We start from the raw sequence: 16,505 nt of genomic DNA, 5'->3' as shown, positions 1-16,505 counted from the left end.
GAATTTAGTCAATGACTTAATATACTTATTTAATTGATGTGTTGGTCGAATAACTTTATCTAACTGATAAGATTATGAGCTTATAAATATGTATGAATAAAACATTACCAACAATTTTAATATTATGTTAGTCATTCAAGAGCGTATAGTAGCGAAAATACACGTTTATCTATACATATAATAAAAACGTAGAAAAGTGCTGTCTGTACATTGAAAATAAAAATAAAAAAAATAGCAGGGGTTATTGTTAGTCGATGTCGAACCCAAAAATGTTATTAACTACTTTTTTGTCTGTTTGTCTGTTTGTCTGTTTGTCTGTTTGTCTGTTCGTCTGTGCGCGCTAATCTCAGGGCTGATCCGAGTTGGATGCGGTTTTCACGAATTATTGTGGGATGCTTAAATTTACATTTAGTGTTTGTTTCATGTCAATCGGTTCATAAATAAAAAAGTTTGTCAAATTAAAAATCACGTAACATTCTATTTATACCATTAATCTCCGCAAATTTGACGGATAAATTTGGTCAGATATAGTTATAAACAAAAATCATAAATATATTTATTTTAAAAATCAAAAAATAAAAATAAGACTTATTTATAAATAATTCTATGTCGATCGTTACACGACTTCGGTTCATGTTAATGTTTTAATTCATCGAAAAAAAGTAAATAAATATTAAAAAGCTTATATAAAACATAGTTAGTACAAAGAAAATGCTCTAACGGAGTATAGATAATTCTATGGATCGTTACACGACTTCGGTTCATGTTAGTTTTAATTCATCGAAAAAAGTAAATAAATAGTAAAAAGGTATGAAAAAAATAATATATCAAGAAATTAAACTTTAGTACAAACAAACATGCCCAAACAGTATTTAAATAAATAATCCAAGTTGTCTTTATCCTCGATAGATGGCGTTGGGATCTAGATCGCGCTATGGTTTCGTACATATCATTTGAGTTGGGTATCGGCCGAGCGCTTCGGTACTATCGTAGAAAAAGTGTATTATCAGTCGTATGATTATTTGTCTGTAGTGGTCCTGCTGCGTAGCTTCTAAATATGGTTTCTTGTAGTCAATTTAAGTTACATACCCTGGTTTTTTGTTTAAACTATTTAACTAAATTTGATATCGATTATTAGTAGTACTGTAGTTATTTTTTTAATAAAATTGTAAGTCTAATTTATAAATTATTATTTTTTTTATTTTTTTTTTTTAATTATACTATAGGTTCACGCTTGGTATATCTCACCTGATGGGAAGCGACGATGCGGTCGACGATGGAGCGCGCTTACCTAGAAGTAACCTATTCACTCTTGATTTAAATATTCCAGGGTTGTAGCTCTCGGGAAACACAGGCAATTAGATTAGATTTAACATTGATTCTGACTAATGTCTGGTCAATAAAGGACATTGAACGTAACTGAACTATCTGCCATTGTTATAAATGCGTAGTTCGAGCTTTCTTCCAGTTTTAAGCGGAGTTTCAAGTCCGACTTAATATTTAATTAATGTGTTGGTCGAATAACCTTATCTAACTGATAAGATTATGAGCTTATAAAAATGTATGAATAAAAAATAGCAACAATTATAACATTATGTTAGTCATTCAAGAGAGTGTAGTAACAAAAATACACATTTATTAAAAATACAATCGATTTAAATCATATTATTCAAAATGTCTGAGGCTCTTAAAGTATGGTCTAAGTTCTCAGTGACCAAGAAAGATGGCAGTGTTCTCAATTTACGGACAGTGGAACTACCTTTGGATGCAAGTGTGATGGAAACTGTTCTACAATGTTATCTTCAGTATTTTGTACTTGAGGAGAATACTTTTATTGCTGCAAGTGAGTTGATTCACAATATATTTTTTTACTTAACATACATATTTCTTCCTTTCCCGACGTTACTGTCCCAAGAGTTAAAAATAAAATGATGTACAATATAAAAAGAAAACTAAAATAAATAAATAAAAGAAAACTAAAAGAATGAAAACAAACTAGATGAATGCTACTTAAATGATTTTATTTTTAATTTAGAGGTCCCAGAAAGTGAAGAAGCGATGGAAGAAATAACAGAATTTGTACTAAATAGTGCGGGTGAAGAGAAACCACAAGTTGTTGTTTGTTGTTACGATAACGGAGACGAAGAGAACATTGAAGTTTTAGGGACGTCTATTATGACATTAGTAAGGAAAAGTGATCCACCACCAGAGGTAAATAAAATACTGCAAAAATATTGCACAAAATTATATTTACATCATTGTCTGAATAAAATAATTCTCATTAAGCTAATGATACTCGTAGTATGACCCAAATCCATAGTGTCATTTTTTAATAAATAACAAAGTAAAAGTCTTAAATTTAATTTCATACATATTTATTTATTGCAGCTGATATTCAAATCAAAAGAAATGCAAAAACTCATGGAGATAGTGGATGGCTTGTCTCAAATTTACGATGAAGTGAAAGTATTCGATTTAGACCCTTGCTTCAGTGATAGGGGGCTCGTCCTGAGTACAGGGGCCTTGGGATTGCACAGGAGCTTCTTAAAGTCAGGTTAGTATAAAATATATAATATTTCATATTATGTTTCATAAAATTTCATAATTTTTCTCTAGCCTTTTAATAAAATATACCTTAATCATGCTAGCGGAGAATTTGCCCTTAACAGTCCTCTGTCGGCACTCAAAGTTATACTCTAATTGGCACTTAATTTAATCCGACATTAACATCTTTGGCGTATTTTTTTTTTCAAGCGACTAATTTGCAAGGAATATGGTATACCTATCAACGGAGCCTGGATGACGTCATACGGCACACAGAAGGCTGCGGAGCGTGATGGCTGGGAGACTGTCTGCGAGCTCAAGTATGAGGACTTGGAGAAGAAGTTCAACGTCACATACCCGAGAAATCCACCATCCACTAAATTTATGATCGCTAGAATACCTCTGTAAATAAAACATATTTAAGTCTACTTTATTGAAATAAAACTATTTTCTTTATTTATTTATTTATATTTTAAACGCATGCTTTATTGTACATACTCTTATTATTTGTAGAAAAAAATTATGATAAATTTACAATGTATTTTATTTATTTACATATTTTAATTCAGCACGAGCAGCCACCGAAGTGAGTCGTGGTTGCTAAGCCAACTTGTTCATTTGACGGCATTTCTTGAAACTAATCGAATCTGATAGTTTATTTATTATTATTTGTACACATACCTTTTTACAACAGAAAGGACAACACATGCCATAGTAGGTACGTCAATTTATTCACGTAAGTGATTATGGGCCCTAGCACGCCTTGAAACTAGTCGAATAACCTTATCAAACACACGTAAGTAAGTAAGCCTATTAGATAATACAATTCATAAATCGAACGATACTTTTATCAATAAATTACTTTCAAATATAAGTTTTTATCTATTACAACAAAATAAAATTACGAATCGAAATAGATGGTGATATGACATGTTGAGACAGATTCACAAATACTTTACAAAGATTTCTTCGAGATATGACTCACGACAGTACTTACTGATTTAGACTAAATATTTTTGACAGATAAGATTACAGTACAGTTCTGCTTATAATCTCATACAGATACTACAATCTGTTATTGTGGCAGTATTCATTACACTGTTTTAGTGATAGCAATATATTCAGAGTTCTTTGCAAACTTTTTAATAAACTGTGAACTAAAATCGTCATGTCTCAGCCCCTTAAAGTGTGGTCCAAATTCTCTGTCACTAAAAAAGATGGCAGTGTTCTCAATTTACGTATTGTGGACATACCCAAAGATCCAAAGATCATAGAAAAAGCCCTGGACAACTTTTTTAATTATTTCATAAAAGAAGAACGTACCTTCAAAGCAGCAGGCAAGTCTATTTTATTATATTTTCATTGCATTTAGTTATATAATTTTTTTGCGAACCATAACTTTATATTATATTTGAAATTTTTATTTTAGGAGTTCCAGATAGTGAAGAAGCTATGCAAGAATTAAGGATGGCATTTGATTATGGGATGGATCCCAGCAGCCAACAAAAAATAGAGTTTAGCATTTGTTGCTTAGATACTGGAGATGACCAGATTCATGACGTGATTGGTGGATCAATACTGATATACAAAACAAAGGCAGACGCAGAAAAAGAAGAAAAGGTAAGAGTAATTGTAACTATACGCTAACTTATTGCTAAACACAGTTCTAGACTCAAATATAAATAATATTAAAAAAAAATACCACAAATTTTGCACATTTCTGTCCAATTTTGTACGTAAATTTTAATAGCAGAAACAGTCTGCTACTGGTAAACGAGCAACGTAGGGTAGGTGGCCAAGGTACATCTCCAACACCAGAGCTATCCCAAATGCGTTGTAGGCCAAGTAGAAAACTGTTCAACCTACATAAAACAGCAGCATTTATTAATACTTCACCATTATTTATTTCAGCACGTCTTCAACGCAGCAGCATTGAACAAAGTATCTCAAATGGCAGAAGATTTAGCAGAGATTTACGACGATATGAGGGCATTCAATTTAGATCAATACTTCATTTGTAGAGGTGTGTTTGTGTGTCCAGAGTACAGGGGCCTTGGTATTGCTCAGGAACTTCTTAGAATCAGGTTGGTTACTAGTTTTTCAACTTATACATGTTTATGTCCTAGCAGCTGACCTATCAGGTTGTTTAGCTCAGTTTTGTAGCCTAAAAGCGATGTGCTTACATGCTGTTGCGTATGCGATCCTCTCCCAAAGGCATCCTGAATGTGTTTTCAGACACTTATCTACCAATTGCAACCATTCAACTGGTGTAACTGTTTATTTGGTTGAGTATTTTACTTAATTTACTAAGTTATTCTACTATACACATATGGATTTTTATCTGAAGTAAATAATTTGAATTTGAATAAACCAATCATGACATAATTTGAAGAATTTTCCTTTTTGGTTTTATGTCATTACATTATCGGTATATATCACGTTTACTGGTTACTGTATTTTTTTTTTCAGACGACTTATTTGCAAAGAGTACGGTATACCAATCACTGGTGCCTGGATGACGTCACCAGGCACACAGAAGGCTGCGGAGCGTGATGGCTGGGAGACAGTGTGTGAGCTGAAGTTCTCAGACTTGGAGAAGAAATTCAATGTCACCTATGAGAAATTTCCGCCTACCAATAAATTTATGATTGCTAGAGTAGAGCTTTAAAAATTATGGTACGCGTGTGCCATTAGAAAATCATTCTTAATGATAATATAATAAAAGCGTGAATGTTATCACACTGTATAGTAAAAACATAAAAATACGATACTTTCATACTGTTTTACTTCAATCCTTCAACCTAAACTCCAATTAAATTGAAAAGAAAAATCCACTTTATGAATACCCTATATAATTCTATGGAGCTATGAATAAAGTCTGCATATCCATTCTTGTAACTCGATAAGACTTCACCATTTTCAACATGAACAAACCGTGACAGGGTATTACTGGATCTGTATAAGCTACAGAATAGAATATGTGACAATCTCATGCTTGATAAGCAGATTTTAAAAAATAACTTATGTTAGTTGGTATGAATTAAATTAAAGAGTGATTATACAAATGATCACCACGTGCAAGCGATTAGATAAATGTATCTTGGATACAGAATAATATTATCTAAGTCAATACATCTATAAGGAAAAGACTAGTAGCATTTGGGATTTCACATAGTATGTTTCAGAAATTCCTCCTTCTCCTTCTCCTTCTCCTTCTCCTTCTCCTTCTCTTCCTTCTTTCTCCCCAATCCGCAAGTACAGGAGGCTTGGCTTTGCGCAGGAATGATTGAAAATCAGATTAGGAGAAAATTTTGTATCTTTTCTTATCTTTATTTTATTTAACTTTTCGATATTAATAATTTAGAACTTACACACATCTACTGAGAATACCTTAAAACTACCCCAAAATTTGCAAAGATCCGACATTCATCCCCGAAAGCCGATAACGCAACTTTGGTGTTGTGGGTATCCATGAGCGGTGCTAATAGCTAAAAGTCTGTTTCAGACGATTAGTATGTAAAGAATTTGGAGTAGCAACGCATGGTGCTGCTGCACGAGATGGATGCGAAACTGTGGCTGAAATACAATATGATGAATTTGGGAAGAAATATGATGTCTCTTTCGACAATGGACCTCCATCTTGCAAGTTTATGGTTGCAAGTATAATATAAAAATAATAATCGTAGAAAATACGTTTTGAATAACTGTCAATTGTAATAATGAAAATCTGAAGGTAAAAAAGACATTAAGCTTAATGTATTCAACAACAGCCAAATGACCACTATTTCAAATAAAGGTAGGTAATACCAATAAAAAATAATAAAAAAAATAAAAAAATATTACATGTAGTAAAGAAAAAGGATCATGTATGTAGGTATTTAAAGTACATATTAGATATAATTATATTTTATTTCAAATTAGTATTCTGGCGATCATAAACTTCGTGGAAGGTGGATGTCTCCCGTATGTAACGTTGAACTTCTTCTCCAAGTCCTCATACTGGAGCTCGCAGACAGTCTCCCAGCCATCACGCTCCGCAGCCTTCTGTGTACCGTATGACGTCATCCAGGCTCCGTTGATAGGTATGCCGTGTTCCTTGCAAATTAGACGTCTGGAAATATCAATAGTAAGTAAAGTGAGATGTTGATGTGTGATGAAAGCCACGAAGAAATGAATATTAATACAATACTTACCTGACTCTGAGTAATTCCTGACAAATCCCAAGGCCCCTGTACTCAGGGCATACAACAAGCCCCCTATCACTGAAGCAGGGGTCTAAATCGAATACTTTCACTTCATCATAAATTTCGTTCATAGCGTCCATTATCTCCGCGACTTTCATTAATTCTTTCGACTTGAATCCTCCCTGAAATATAACAACAGCGTAGAAAAGAATATACAAAAATGGCGACATTGTAAAAGCTGACTAAAAGAGCAGTAACGCCTTCTGATAAATCTGAATCTTACAAACGGTGATCCATAACATGCTAAGAGCAGCAATGCCAGCAAATCGTCGATGTAGGAAAAGCAACAATTTTAACAATGAACTAACACTAGTATAGTATTTGATGAGAATAATGAGGAAGTAATAATTTCCAATTCAGATACAACTTATCTGTCCGTCAGTCAGACAGTTTGTTAACAATGGTCAGTTTTATACATCTTACTCAAAAAAAAAACAATGGTAAATAAGATTCCCCATCAACCCTTAAATTCTTAACCCCCAAACGCCGGCAACGCAATTGTAACGCTTCTGGAGTTTCGGTTGTCCATGAGCGGCGGCGATTGCTTACCATCAGTTAAAAAATGAAATTTTTATATACTCCTTTCAAATTTTTATTACCTACCTCTGGTTTCGGATCATCTTTCCTAGTTAAAGCCATAATTGAGGACCCAATAATTTCATTGATCTGACCATCATCGTCTTCTAAGCAGCATACAACAATATGATGATGTTCCATATTTAACACGCTTATTATGAACTCAGTTATTTCTTCCATTGCTTCTGCACTTTCTGCCACTCCTACAACAAGTAAATGCACATTACCTTTCTTTAAGTGATTAGTTTTCACTATGACAATTAACATAAGTAAAATTAAGGCCTATTATGAGTCGGACTTCAGCACGAATGGTGGCGCCATTTTCATACAAAATCGAATGTTCGGTGTTAATCATTGCTGATGATGATGATGAATCAACTCACTTGCTGCCTTCAGGATACTTTCTTCTGGTACAAAGTACTTAAGGTTGATATTTCGTACTCTTTCTAGTACATCGGGATCTCTAGGCATATCCATTATGCGTAATTTTAGAACACTGCCATCTTTCCTAGTCACTGAGAATTTGGACCACACCTTACTGCATTGAGGCATAATGATTTTTTTTTAATTCACATTAAAGAACAACGTTTTTCGTTAAATAACTTTTTTCCTTGAAGATTTTAATTTTTTCAAGCGGTTTCTAACAAACTCAGAAAATAAATGAATGAGAAATAAGAAAGAATTTTGTGAGCAAACTACAATCTTATCAGTAAGCGTTAAGGTCATTAATTGTTATAGACGTTATTACCTGTCTTGTGAGATAAATAGCCTATTATAAAAAAAAAAAACGTAGCTAACCCTGAATTAAGTATGTAAAATAAGATACGGATTTTAGCCTTTTCAAGAATTCTAGGATTTCAGGGTTTATCACTCACAGAGGTATTTTTTAATCAGGACAAATTATCCAATGACTATTCCTGCCTTGGGCAAGGCGAGAGTGAGTGTCAGATTCTTACTAACTAAAAACTACCCCGTTCCTACTCCTGCTTTTCCAGCCGGCGCCGGTAACCCGTTAGGCAGAACACATTATAAGAAAACCATTCACTATTTTATATAGGTATAATTGCATAACATTATACAAACAGCTTATACCTTATAACATTATTTTAAACATTTAAAGTGGTATTCTGGCGATCATAAACTTCGTGGAAGGTGGATGTCTCCCGTATGTAACGTTGAACTTCTTCTCCAAGTCCTCATACTGGAGCTCGCAGACAGTCTCCCAGCCATCACGCTCCGCAGCCTTCTGTGTGCCGTATGACGTCATCCAGGCTCCGTTGATAGGTATACCATACTCCTTGCTGATGAGTCGCCTAGAAACATTAACAAAGAAGATTTATTCAATCAATTCAATATCGGTTGTTTCCCTTAATTGTATTATAAAGTACCGAAAGGTTGGTTTCATACTAATTAGTGCATTAAATTAAAATTACATTTTGAAATTTTTGTCGTAAAACAAATTACTTAGTATGATAATAACTGTCAAAATGTAGAACTTAACTTAAACTAGGAAATTTTACTTTCCGGTCTTTCATGCATGCATTTCTTGGTAGGATAAATTAAGGTAAGTACCAACCTGACTTTAAGAAGCTCCTGTGCTATTCCCAGGCCTCTGTACTCCGGGCGCACAACTATCCATTTATCAAGGAGGTAAGGATCTAAATTGAATGCCCTCATATCATCGTAAATCTCTGCTAAATATTCTACCATTAGAATAAATTTCTGCAATGCTTTTGTCTCAAATTTTGACTGAAATATTATAACGAATATATTATCAGAAATTCATTCATCTTACACACTCATATATTACCTATTGTTTGAATTGTTTTAAAGTTAAGCAAAGTATTGTTGAGTTGTTCGGTTCTTATAAATTCTCATTATCTCGTAGATTAGAACCTGAACTAATCCTGCATTTGCCGTTGTGCTGATGTAACGGTTCTACATTTATATGTTCTATACGATTACCTTCTTTTCTGCCTCTTCCCTTGTCATGTACATCATCAGTGATGCTCCCATCACCTCGTTAATCTGGTCTTCTCCGTTGTCTAAGCAACAAACACTGAACACTGGCGTTTGACTGCTGACCATATATTCAAAGGCTCCCCTTAATTCTTCCATTGATTCTTCACTTTCTGGAACTCCTAAAATAAAATATGAAAAAGGAATAATAATATGACTTTCGTAAGTCAAGTTCCTCGTCAAACAGTTACGTGAATAAGCCGATAAAGTTATAATGATGATGATGTTCGTGAAATTTTTTAAAATCAATTTCGATATTTCTTGAACGATTTTTTTAAACCATTAAACTTTTAATGAAAATCCATGGTACAATCAATTAAAAACCTTTATGATTTTGAAATTGATTGACCACGGACGACTTACCTGATGCTTTATATACGCACTCTTCTTTTACAAAATACTCGAAGAAGCATTCCATTACTTTTTCTTTTACCTGCGGATCTTCTGGCATATCCACAATACGTAAATTGAGAACACTACCATCTTTTTTGGTTACTGAGAATTTTGACCACACTTTGAGAGGCTGAGACATGGTGACTTAATTAATAATTAAACGAATTGTTTGTTCAGCAGGTTGAAGGAACTGCTATCACCAAAACGGTATATTAAGTACTGTACCGACGCAATTACAGCCCATTGTATTTGTATCAGTATATAAATAAAACATTGCTTGTAATCTTATCGGTCGAATATGTTTTGAGTAATTTTTTGTTAGCCATCTCGTTTTTAAGCATCATTTGTATCAATCGTATACTATTTTAACTACATATTTGATTGGAGATCAGAATTTTTCGTTCATTACTATCAAGAAAATACTATTAAGATGTAATCTATTTGTATTATTTCATATTGGAATAAAGTTATCCGTTTTTTATTGGACTTAAATATGCCAATTCCCCAAAAACCTAATTATTCTTTGCCACATAACGAATTTGATAGCTTCCATTGACTTATCTGCGAACTATGCATGGGGTTTTTGGCTAACCTAGAACTTTTGATATCCTTTAACCCGATAACCTATAACTTTAGTTACTAAACCTATTACGAGTGATAATGAATGTAACCATTTCACATCACTGGCCTATCACACTAATGTTATACCTAAATGTGAAAGTTTGTCCCTCAATCACCCTAAAACGACTGAACGGATTTTGATGACAATTGTTATACAGAAATAATATAATTTTATTGTAACTTTCGTGAGACATACTAAATTAATTATTATGTTATCGGCATACTCATGTAATGTTTTGACGAGGAACTCGACTAGGTTCAAGTCATGCTAGAGGCTCATATTCATGAGCAGCATTCCGCGACACACGACGCGTCGATTGTCGCGCTGCTACTCTCCTTCAAGCCATGCTAGAGGCTCATGAATAAATGTATATCATATTAATTAACATTGGGAAGGTTTGATATGAAAACAAAAAAAATATTACATGTAATTAAAAAGAAGGATCATGTATGTAGGTACTCTGTATATTATACGAAAGTTTTACATTATTTTATTGATCGCTTTTATAAAACGGTTTAATCAAAACAATAAACATTTAAATTGGTATTCTGGCGATCATAAACTTCGTGGAAGGTGGATGTCTCCCGTATGTGACGTTGAACTTCTTCTCCAAGTCCTCATACTGGAGCTCGCAGACAGTCTCCCAGCCATCACGCTCCGCAGCCTTCTGTGTGCCGTATGACGTCATCCAGGCTCCGTTGATAGGTATACCGTACTCCTTGCTGATGAGTCGCCTAGAAACATTAACAAAGAAGATTTATTCAATCAATTCAATATTGGTTGTTTCCCTGAATTGTATTATAAAGTACCTAAAGGTGGGTTTCATACTAATTCGTGCATTAAATTTAAATGACATTTTGAAATTTTTGTCGTAAAACAAATTTGCTTAGTATGATAATAACTGTTAAAATGTAGAACTTGACTTAAACTAGGAAATTTTACTTTCCGGTCTTTCATGCATGCATTTTTTGGTAGGATAAATTAAGGTGACCAACCTGACTTTAAGAAGTTCCTGTGCAATTCCCAGGCCTCTGTACTCCGGGCGCACAACTATCCATTTATCAAGGAGGTAAGGATCTAAATTGAATGCCCTCATATCATCGTAAATTTCTGCTAAATATTCTACCATTAGAATAAATTTCTGCAATGCTTTTGTCTCAAATTTTGACTGAAATATTATAACGAATACTTATATTATCAGAAATTAATTCATCTTACACACTCATATATTACCTATTGTTTGAATTGTTTTAAAGTTAATCAAAGTATTGTTGAGTTGTTCGGTTCTTATAAATTCTCATTTTCTCGTAGATTAGAACCTGAACTAATCCTGTATTTGCTGTTCTGCTGATGTGAGAGTACTACATTTATATGTTCTATTTGATTACCTTCTTTTCTGCCTCTTCCCTTGTCATGTACATCATTAGTGATGCTCCCATCACCTCGTTAATCTGGTCATCTCCGTTGTCTAAGCAACAAACACTGAACACTGGCGTTTGACTGCTGACCATATTTTCACAGGCTCCCCTTAATTCTTCCATTGATTCTTCACTTTCTGGAACTCCTAAAATAAAATATGAAAAAGGAATAATAATATGACTTTCGTAAGTCAAGTTCCTCGTCAAACAGTTACGTGAATAACCCGATAAAATTATAATGATGATGATGTTCGTGAAATTTAATTAAAATCAATTTTGAAATTTCTTGAACCATTTTTTTAAACCATTAAACTTTTAATGAAAATCCATGGTACAATCAATTAAAAACCTTTATGATTTTGAAATTGATTGACCACGGACGACTTACCTGATGCTTTATATACGCACTCTTCTGTTACAAAATACTTGTAGAAGCATTCCATTACTTTTTCTTTTACCTTCGAATCTTCTGGCATATCCACAATACGTAAATTGAGAACACTACCATCTTTTTTGGTGACTGAGAATTTTGACCACACTTTGAGAGGCTGAGACATGATGATTTATAATATTTAATAATTAAATGAATGATTTGTTTAATAGTTTGAAAGAACTGCTATCACCAGAACAGTGTATTGAGTACTGTATCAGTATATAAATAAAACATTGCTTGTAATCTTATCGGTCAAATATGTTTTGAGTAATTCTGTTGTTAGCCATCTCATTTTAAGCATCAATATTTGTTTCAATCGATCGTATACTATTTTAACTACATACTAGTGGTCGCCTAGTGGTCGAACTTCGACCATATACGATTTAATTTACAATACCACTTAACATACGTTCAAGGATAATTTTTATTTAACTCAAACTCAAACAAACTCTTTTATAAAACTCTATTCATATGAGACGTCAGAATATCATCGCAATGTCTATTAATTTTGACGTTTTGTCAAATACGATCAGATACTATGCATGTGTGTGTAATGTTTTATTTATTGATTTAATGTACTTTATAAGCATTATTTTTGAAAAATATTAGCGTTCTCCACTTCTCCTACACATAAACTATAAATGTACCAAATTTTATGCTCCTACGTCCGCGCAATTTTCGTAAAAAGCGGTCCAAAGTTTTTGCATCACGTATTAATATATAGATTAGATTTGAGATCAGAACACTCTATGATTAGATCACTATATGTAACATTAGTGTGATAGGCCTATCACACTAATGTTATACCTAAATGTGAAAGTTTGTCCCTCAATCACCCTAAACCGACTGAACGGCTCATATTTATGAGCAGCATTCTGCGACACACGACGCGGCGCATGTCGCGCTGCTACTCTCCTTCAAACCATGCTAGAGGCTCATGAATATGTATATCATATTATATCATATTAATTAACATTGAGAAGGTTTGATATGAAAACCCAACGAAACAAAAAAAATATTACATGTAGTAAAGAAGAAGGATCTTGTATATAGGTACTCTAAGTATATTATACGAAAGTGGTACCTATTCTAGAGATCCTTATAACATTATTTTAATGATCGCTTTTATAAAACGGTTTAATCAAAACAATAAACATTTAAATTGGTATTCTGGCGATCATAAACTTCGTGGAAGGTGGATGTCTCCCGTATGTAACGTTGAACTTCTTCTCCAAGTCCTCATACTGGAGCTCGCAGACAGTCTCCCAGCCATCACGCTCCGCAGCCTTCTGTGTGCCGTATGACGTCATCCAGGCTCCGTTGATTGGTATACCGTACTCCTTGCTGATGAGTCGCCTAGAAACATTAACAAAGAAGATTTATTCAATCAATTCAATATCGGTTGTTTCCCTGAATTGTATTATAAAGTACCTAAAGGTGGGTTTCATACTAATTAGTGCATTAAATTAAAATTACATTTTGAAATTTTTGTCGTAAAAATGTAGAACTTGACTTAAACTAGGAAATTTTACTTCCTGAACTTTGATGCATACATTTATGCTTGGTAGGATTAACTAAGATAAGTACAAACCTGACTTTAAGAAGCTCCTGTGCTATTCCTAGGCCTCTGTACTCCGGGCGCACAACTATCCCTCTGTCGAGGAGGTAAGGATCTAAATTGAATGCTCTCATATCATCGTAAATCTCTGCTAAATCTTCTGCCATCTGAACAAGTTTCTGCAATGCTTTTGTCTCGAATTTTAACTGAAATATTGTAACGAATATATTATCATAAACTCGTTCATCTTTTACACCTGCTCATGTACTACTTATTGTTTGAATTGTTTTAAAGTTAAGCAAAGTATTGTTGAGTTGTTCGGTTCTTATAAATTCTCATTTTCTCGTAGATTAGAACCTGAACTAATCCTGTATTTGCTGTTCTGATGATGAAATGATACAATGTTTATATGTTCTACATTTGATAGTTCAGTTCTTTATTTGATTACCTTCTTTTCTGCCTCTTCCCTTGTCATATACATCATTAGTGATGCTCCCATCACCTCGTTAATCTGGTCTTCTCCGTTGTCTAAGCAACAAACGCTGAACACTGGCGTTTGACTGCTGACCATATATTCAAAGGCTCCCCTTAATTCTTCCATTGATTCTTCACTTTCTGGAACTCCTAAAATTAAATACGAAAGAGAATAATTATATGATGGTCTTATTATAACTTTCATGAGACGTACTAAAATAATTATTATGTTGTCGGTCTACTCTAGTGACTGTTTCACGAAGTAGCATTCCGCGACACACGACGCGGCGATTGTCGCGCTGCTACTCTCCTTCAAGCCGTGCTAGAGGCTCATATTCATGAGCAGCATTCCGCAACATACGACGCGGCGATTGTCGCGCTGCATGATTATGAGCCTCTAGCATGGCTTAAAACTATTTTTTAATTTTATTAAAATCTAAAAAACAATTAAATCCATGGATGACTTACCTGATGCTTTATATGTGCACTCTTCTTTTACAAAATACTCGAAGAAGCATTCCATTACTTTTTCTTTTACCTCCGGATCTTCTGGCATATCCACAATACGTAAATTGAGAACACTGCCATCTTTTTTGGTTACTGAGAATTTTGACCACACTTTGAGAGGCTGAGACATTGTGACTTATAATATTTAATAATTAAATGAATTGTTTGTTCAGCAGGTTGAAAGAACTGCTATCACCAGAACAGTGTACTGAATACTGAAGATACCGACACAATTGGAGCCCATTGTATTTGTATCAGTATATAAATAAAACATTGCTTGTAATCTTATCGGTCAAATATGTTTCGAGTAATTCTGTTGTTAGCCATCCCATTTTAAGCATCGTAAAGTATTTGTCTCAATCGATCGTGGTTTACTATTTTAACTACATATTTGATTGGAGATCAGAGTTTTTATTTTATTACAAACAAGAAAGCGCTCTTACAATGTAATTTATTTGTATTATTATATTGGTACTTTGAACTGTCAAAAAATTATCATATTTTTATTGTAACTATGGGATAAAAAAGCTGATGATAATTGGTAAACTACAATATACCTAGACCCCAAAAACTGAATTGTACTTTGCTTCATAACGAAATTGCTGGCTATCATTGACGTAACAGCGAACCATGCGTGAGGATTTTGGCTAAATTTTTATATCCTTTAACCCAATAACCTATAGCGTTAGATACTAAACCTATTGAGAGTTATAATGAATGTCATTAATATAACAATTTCACATCACTGGTCTATCACACTAATGTTATGCTTAAATGTTAAAGTTTGTCAGTCAATCACGCTGAAACTACAGAACGGATTTTGATGAAATTTGGTATACAGACAGAGTATGAGCTGACTTGGGTGATAGCGTAAGGGCTGTATAATAATATCCCACGAGACGAGGCGAAGTCTAGTCGCTGGCAAAAGCTAGTCTTAAATAAATTTTGGTAGAAAAATCCTTAGTACAAATAAGCAAAACGGGAACCTTTTAGCATTCCTAAAAACGTTTGATTTTATAAGCAAAAAAGTTACTGGAATTAAAAATAAATATAAATATCACTGTTGTCAATTTCCTGAACATTGTGGTACGGCATTATAAATATCAAAGCAAGATAATGGTATTTTTGTGATTTCATTTTGTCCCACACGAATGTGATAAGTTTAATATCGGCTTTAAAGGAAGTATAATAAAACTGTTCATTTTTTAACTAAAAATCACAGTATACTCGTGTATTATTAATGGAGAAAAGCTCTACTAGTTACGAGTCACAGAGGGACTCTTCATCATGAGCACCGTTCGCAAACGCGTCGACGTCGTGCAACCTTCATAGTAATACTTTAGAATTCAAATTCAGCATATAATATTGTATATAGTTATAGTTTAGGAAACAGAACTGAAAAGTTTCTGTATATTTTTTAGTTAATTGTCTGTGTTCAACAAAAGATTATACCAAAATCATTAGTATTGTGGGATGAGCATTTTAAAATCCTGTTTATACTGTATTTACTGCTGATCGTAGCCCTCACCAAGAGCAAACTACTCTTTCTATTCAACCACCACTGCTTACAAGACCAAATTCTCAAAACTCTATAAAATTTCACAATAATTAACATTTTGAAGGTTTGATATGAAAACTCAACGGAAACCTCCAGTGAGGTTCTTTTATTTTCAATCTTATAAGTCTTTTATTTATCTATCACACAAACAGTAAATAA

At 33.6% G+C, this 16,505-nt stretch overlaps 3 protein-coding genes and 1 pseudogene across 13 annotated transcripts; 2 read left to right on the top strand and 2 right to left on the bottom strand.

The window, feature by feature from the left end:
• The first annotated feature begins 1,600 nt into the window (after positions 1-1,600).
• Positions 1,601-3,000, top strand: LOC118264475 (uncharacterized; annotated as a pseudogene).
• Positions 3,001-3,610: 610 nt separating this feature from the next.
• On the top strand, positions 3,611-5,318 carry LOC118264337 (uncharacterized). The gene is made up of 4 exons (XM_035576815.2): positions 3,611-3,881; positions 3,974-4,164; positions 4,456-4,628; positions 5,014-5,318. Exons 1-4 carry the CDS (start codon positions 3,713-3,715, stop codon positions 5,210-5,212), a joined length of 732 nt encoding a protein of 243 aa, XP_035432708.2. The 5' UTR covers positions 3,611-3,712; the 3' UTR covers positions 5,213-5,318.
• Positions 5,319-6,388: 1,070 nt separating this feature from the next.
• LOC118264703 (uncharacterized) lies at positions 6,389-8,180 on the bottom strand. Its single transcript, XM_035577304.2, has 4 exons — positions 7,748-8,180; positions 7,392-7,567; positions 6,738-6,910; positions 6,389-6,655 (listed from the first exon to the last, which is right to left on the bottom strand). Exons 1-4 carry the CDS (start codon positions 7,914-7,916, stop codon positions 6,457-6,459), a joined length of 717 nt encoding a protein of 238 aa, XP_035433197.2. The 5' UTR covers positions 7,917-8,180; the 3' UTR covers positions 6,389-6,456.
• A 229-nt stretch (positions 8,181-8,409) lies between these two features.
• LOC118264702 (uncharacterized) lies at positions 8,410-15,121 on the bottom strand. Of its 11 annotated transcripts, none has more exons than XM_050704817.1 (5): positions 14,820-15,116; positions 12,205-12,274; positions 9,330-9,505; positions 8,941-9,113; positions 8,410-8,677 (listed from the first exon to the last, which is right to left on the bottom strand). In XM_050704817.1, exons 1-5 carry the CDS (start codon positions 14,916-14,918, stop codon positions 8,479-8,481), a joined length of 717 nt encoding a protein of 238 aa, XP_050560774.1. In that variant the 5' UTR covers positions 14,919-15,116; the 3' UTR covers positions 8,410-8,478. The 11 variants fall into 11 exon arrangements, with proteins under 11 accessions (XP_050560774.1, XP_050560775.1, XP_050560769.1 ...); XM_050704818.1 differs by lacking the exon at positions 12,205-12,274 and adding an exon at positions 11,841-11,962 and having other exon boundaries at positions 9,330-9,383; positions 14,750-15,113; XM_050704812.1 differs by lacking the exon at positions 12,205-12,274 and adding an exon at positions 9,747-9,816 and having other exon boundaries at positions 14,820-15,112.
• Between the last annotated feature and the right edge of the window lie 1,384 nt (positions 15,122-16,505).

The sequence above is a fragment of the Spodoptera frugiperda genome, chromosome 26 (genome assembly GCF_023101765.2).
Source record: "Spodoptera frugiperda isolate SF20-4 chromosome 26, AGI-APGP_CSIRO_Sfru_2.0, whole genome shotgun sequence".
Classification (NCBI taxonomy): Eukaryota; Metazoa; Arthropoda; class Insecta; order Lepidoptera; family Noctuidae; genus Spodoptera; species Spodoptera frugiperda.
Note: the sequence above shows the minus strand (reverse complement) of the source record. Positions and strands in the feature narration are given on the sequence as shown.

What these genes read in the sequence shown, in the direction of transcription:
- LOC118264337 (XM_035576815.2), top strand. Translation starts at nt 3,713, where the DNA reads ATGTCTCAGCCCCTTAAAGTGTGGTCCAAATTCTCTGTCACTAAAAAA. An exon ending in ACGTACCTTCAAAGCAGCAG is followed by an intron (nt 3,882 to 3,973) that starts GCAAGTCTATTT and finishes TTTTTATTTTAG; the next exon opens with GAGTTCCAGATAGTGAAGAA. An exon ending in CAGGAACTTCTTAGAATCAG is followed by an intron (nt 4,629 to 5,013) that starts GTTGGTTACTAG and finishes TTTTTTTTTCAG; the next exon opens with ACGACTTATTTGCAAAGAGT.
- LOC118264703 (XM_035577304.2), bottom strand. Translation starts at nt 7,916, where the DNA reads ATGCCTCAATGCAGTAAGGTGTGGTCCAAATTCTCAGTGACTAGGAAA. An exon ending in AAGTATCCTGAAGGCAGCAA is followed by an intron (nt 7,568 to 7,747) that starts GTGAGTTGATTC and finishes TACTTGTTGTAG; the next exon opens with GAGTGGCAGAAAGTGCAGAA. An exon ending in CAGGAATTACTCAGAGTCAG is followed by an intron (nt 6,656 to 6,737) that starts GTAAGTATTGTA and finishes TGATATTTCCAG; the next exon opens with ACGTCTAATTTGCAAGGAAC.
- LOC118264702 (XM_050704811.1), bottom strand. Translation starts at nt 14,918, where the DNA reads ATGTCTCAGCCTCTCAAAGTGTGGTCAAAATTCTCAGTAACCAAAAAA. An exon ending in GGGAAGAGGCAGAAAAGAAG is followed by an intron (nt 11,567 to 11,786) that starts GTAATCAAATAG and finishes ATAATATTTCAG; the next exon opens with TCAAAATTTGAGACAAAAGC. An exon ending in CAGGAACTTCTTAAAGTCAG is followed by an intron (nt 11,133 to 11,393) that starts GTTGGTCACCTT and finishes TAATGTTTCTAG; the next exon opens with GCGACTCATCAGCAAGGAGT.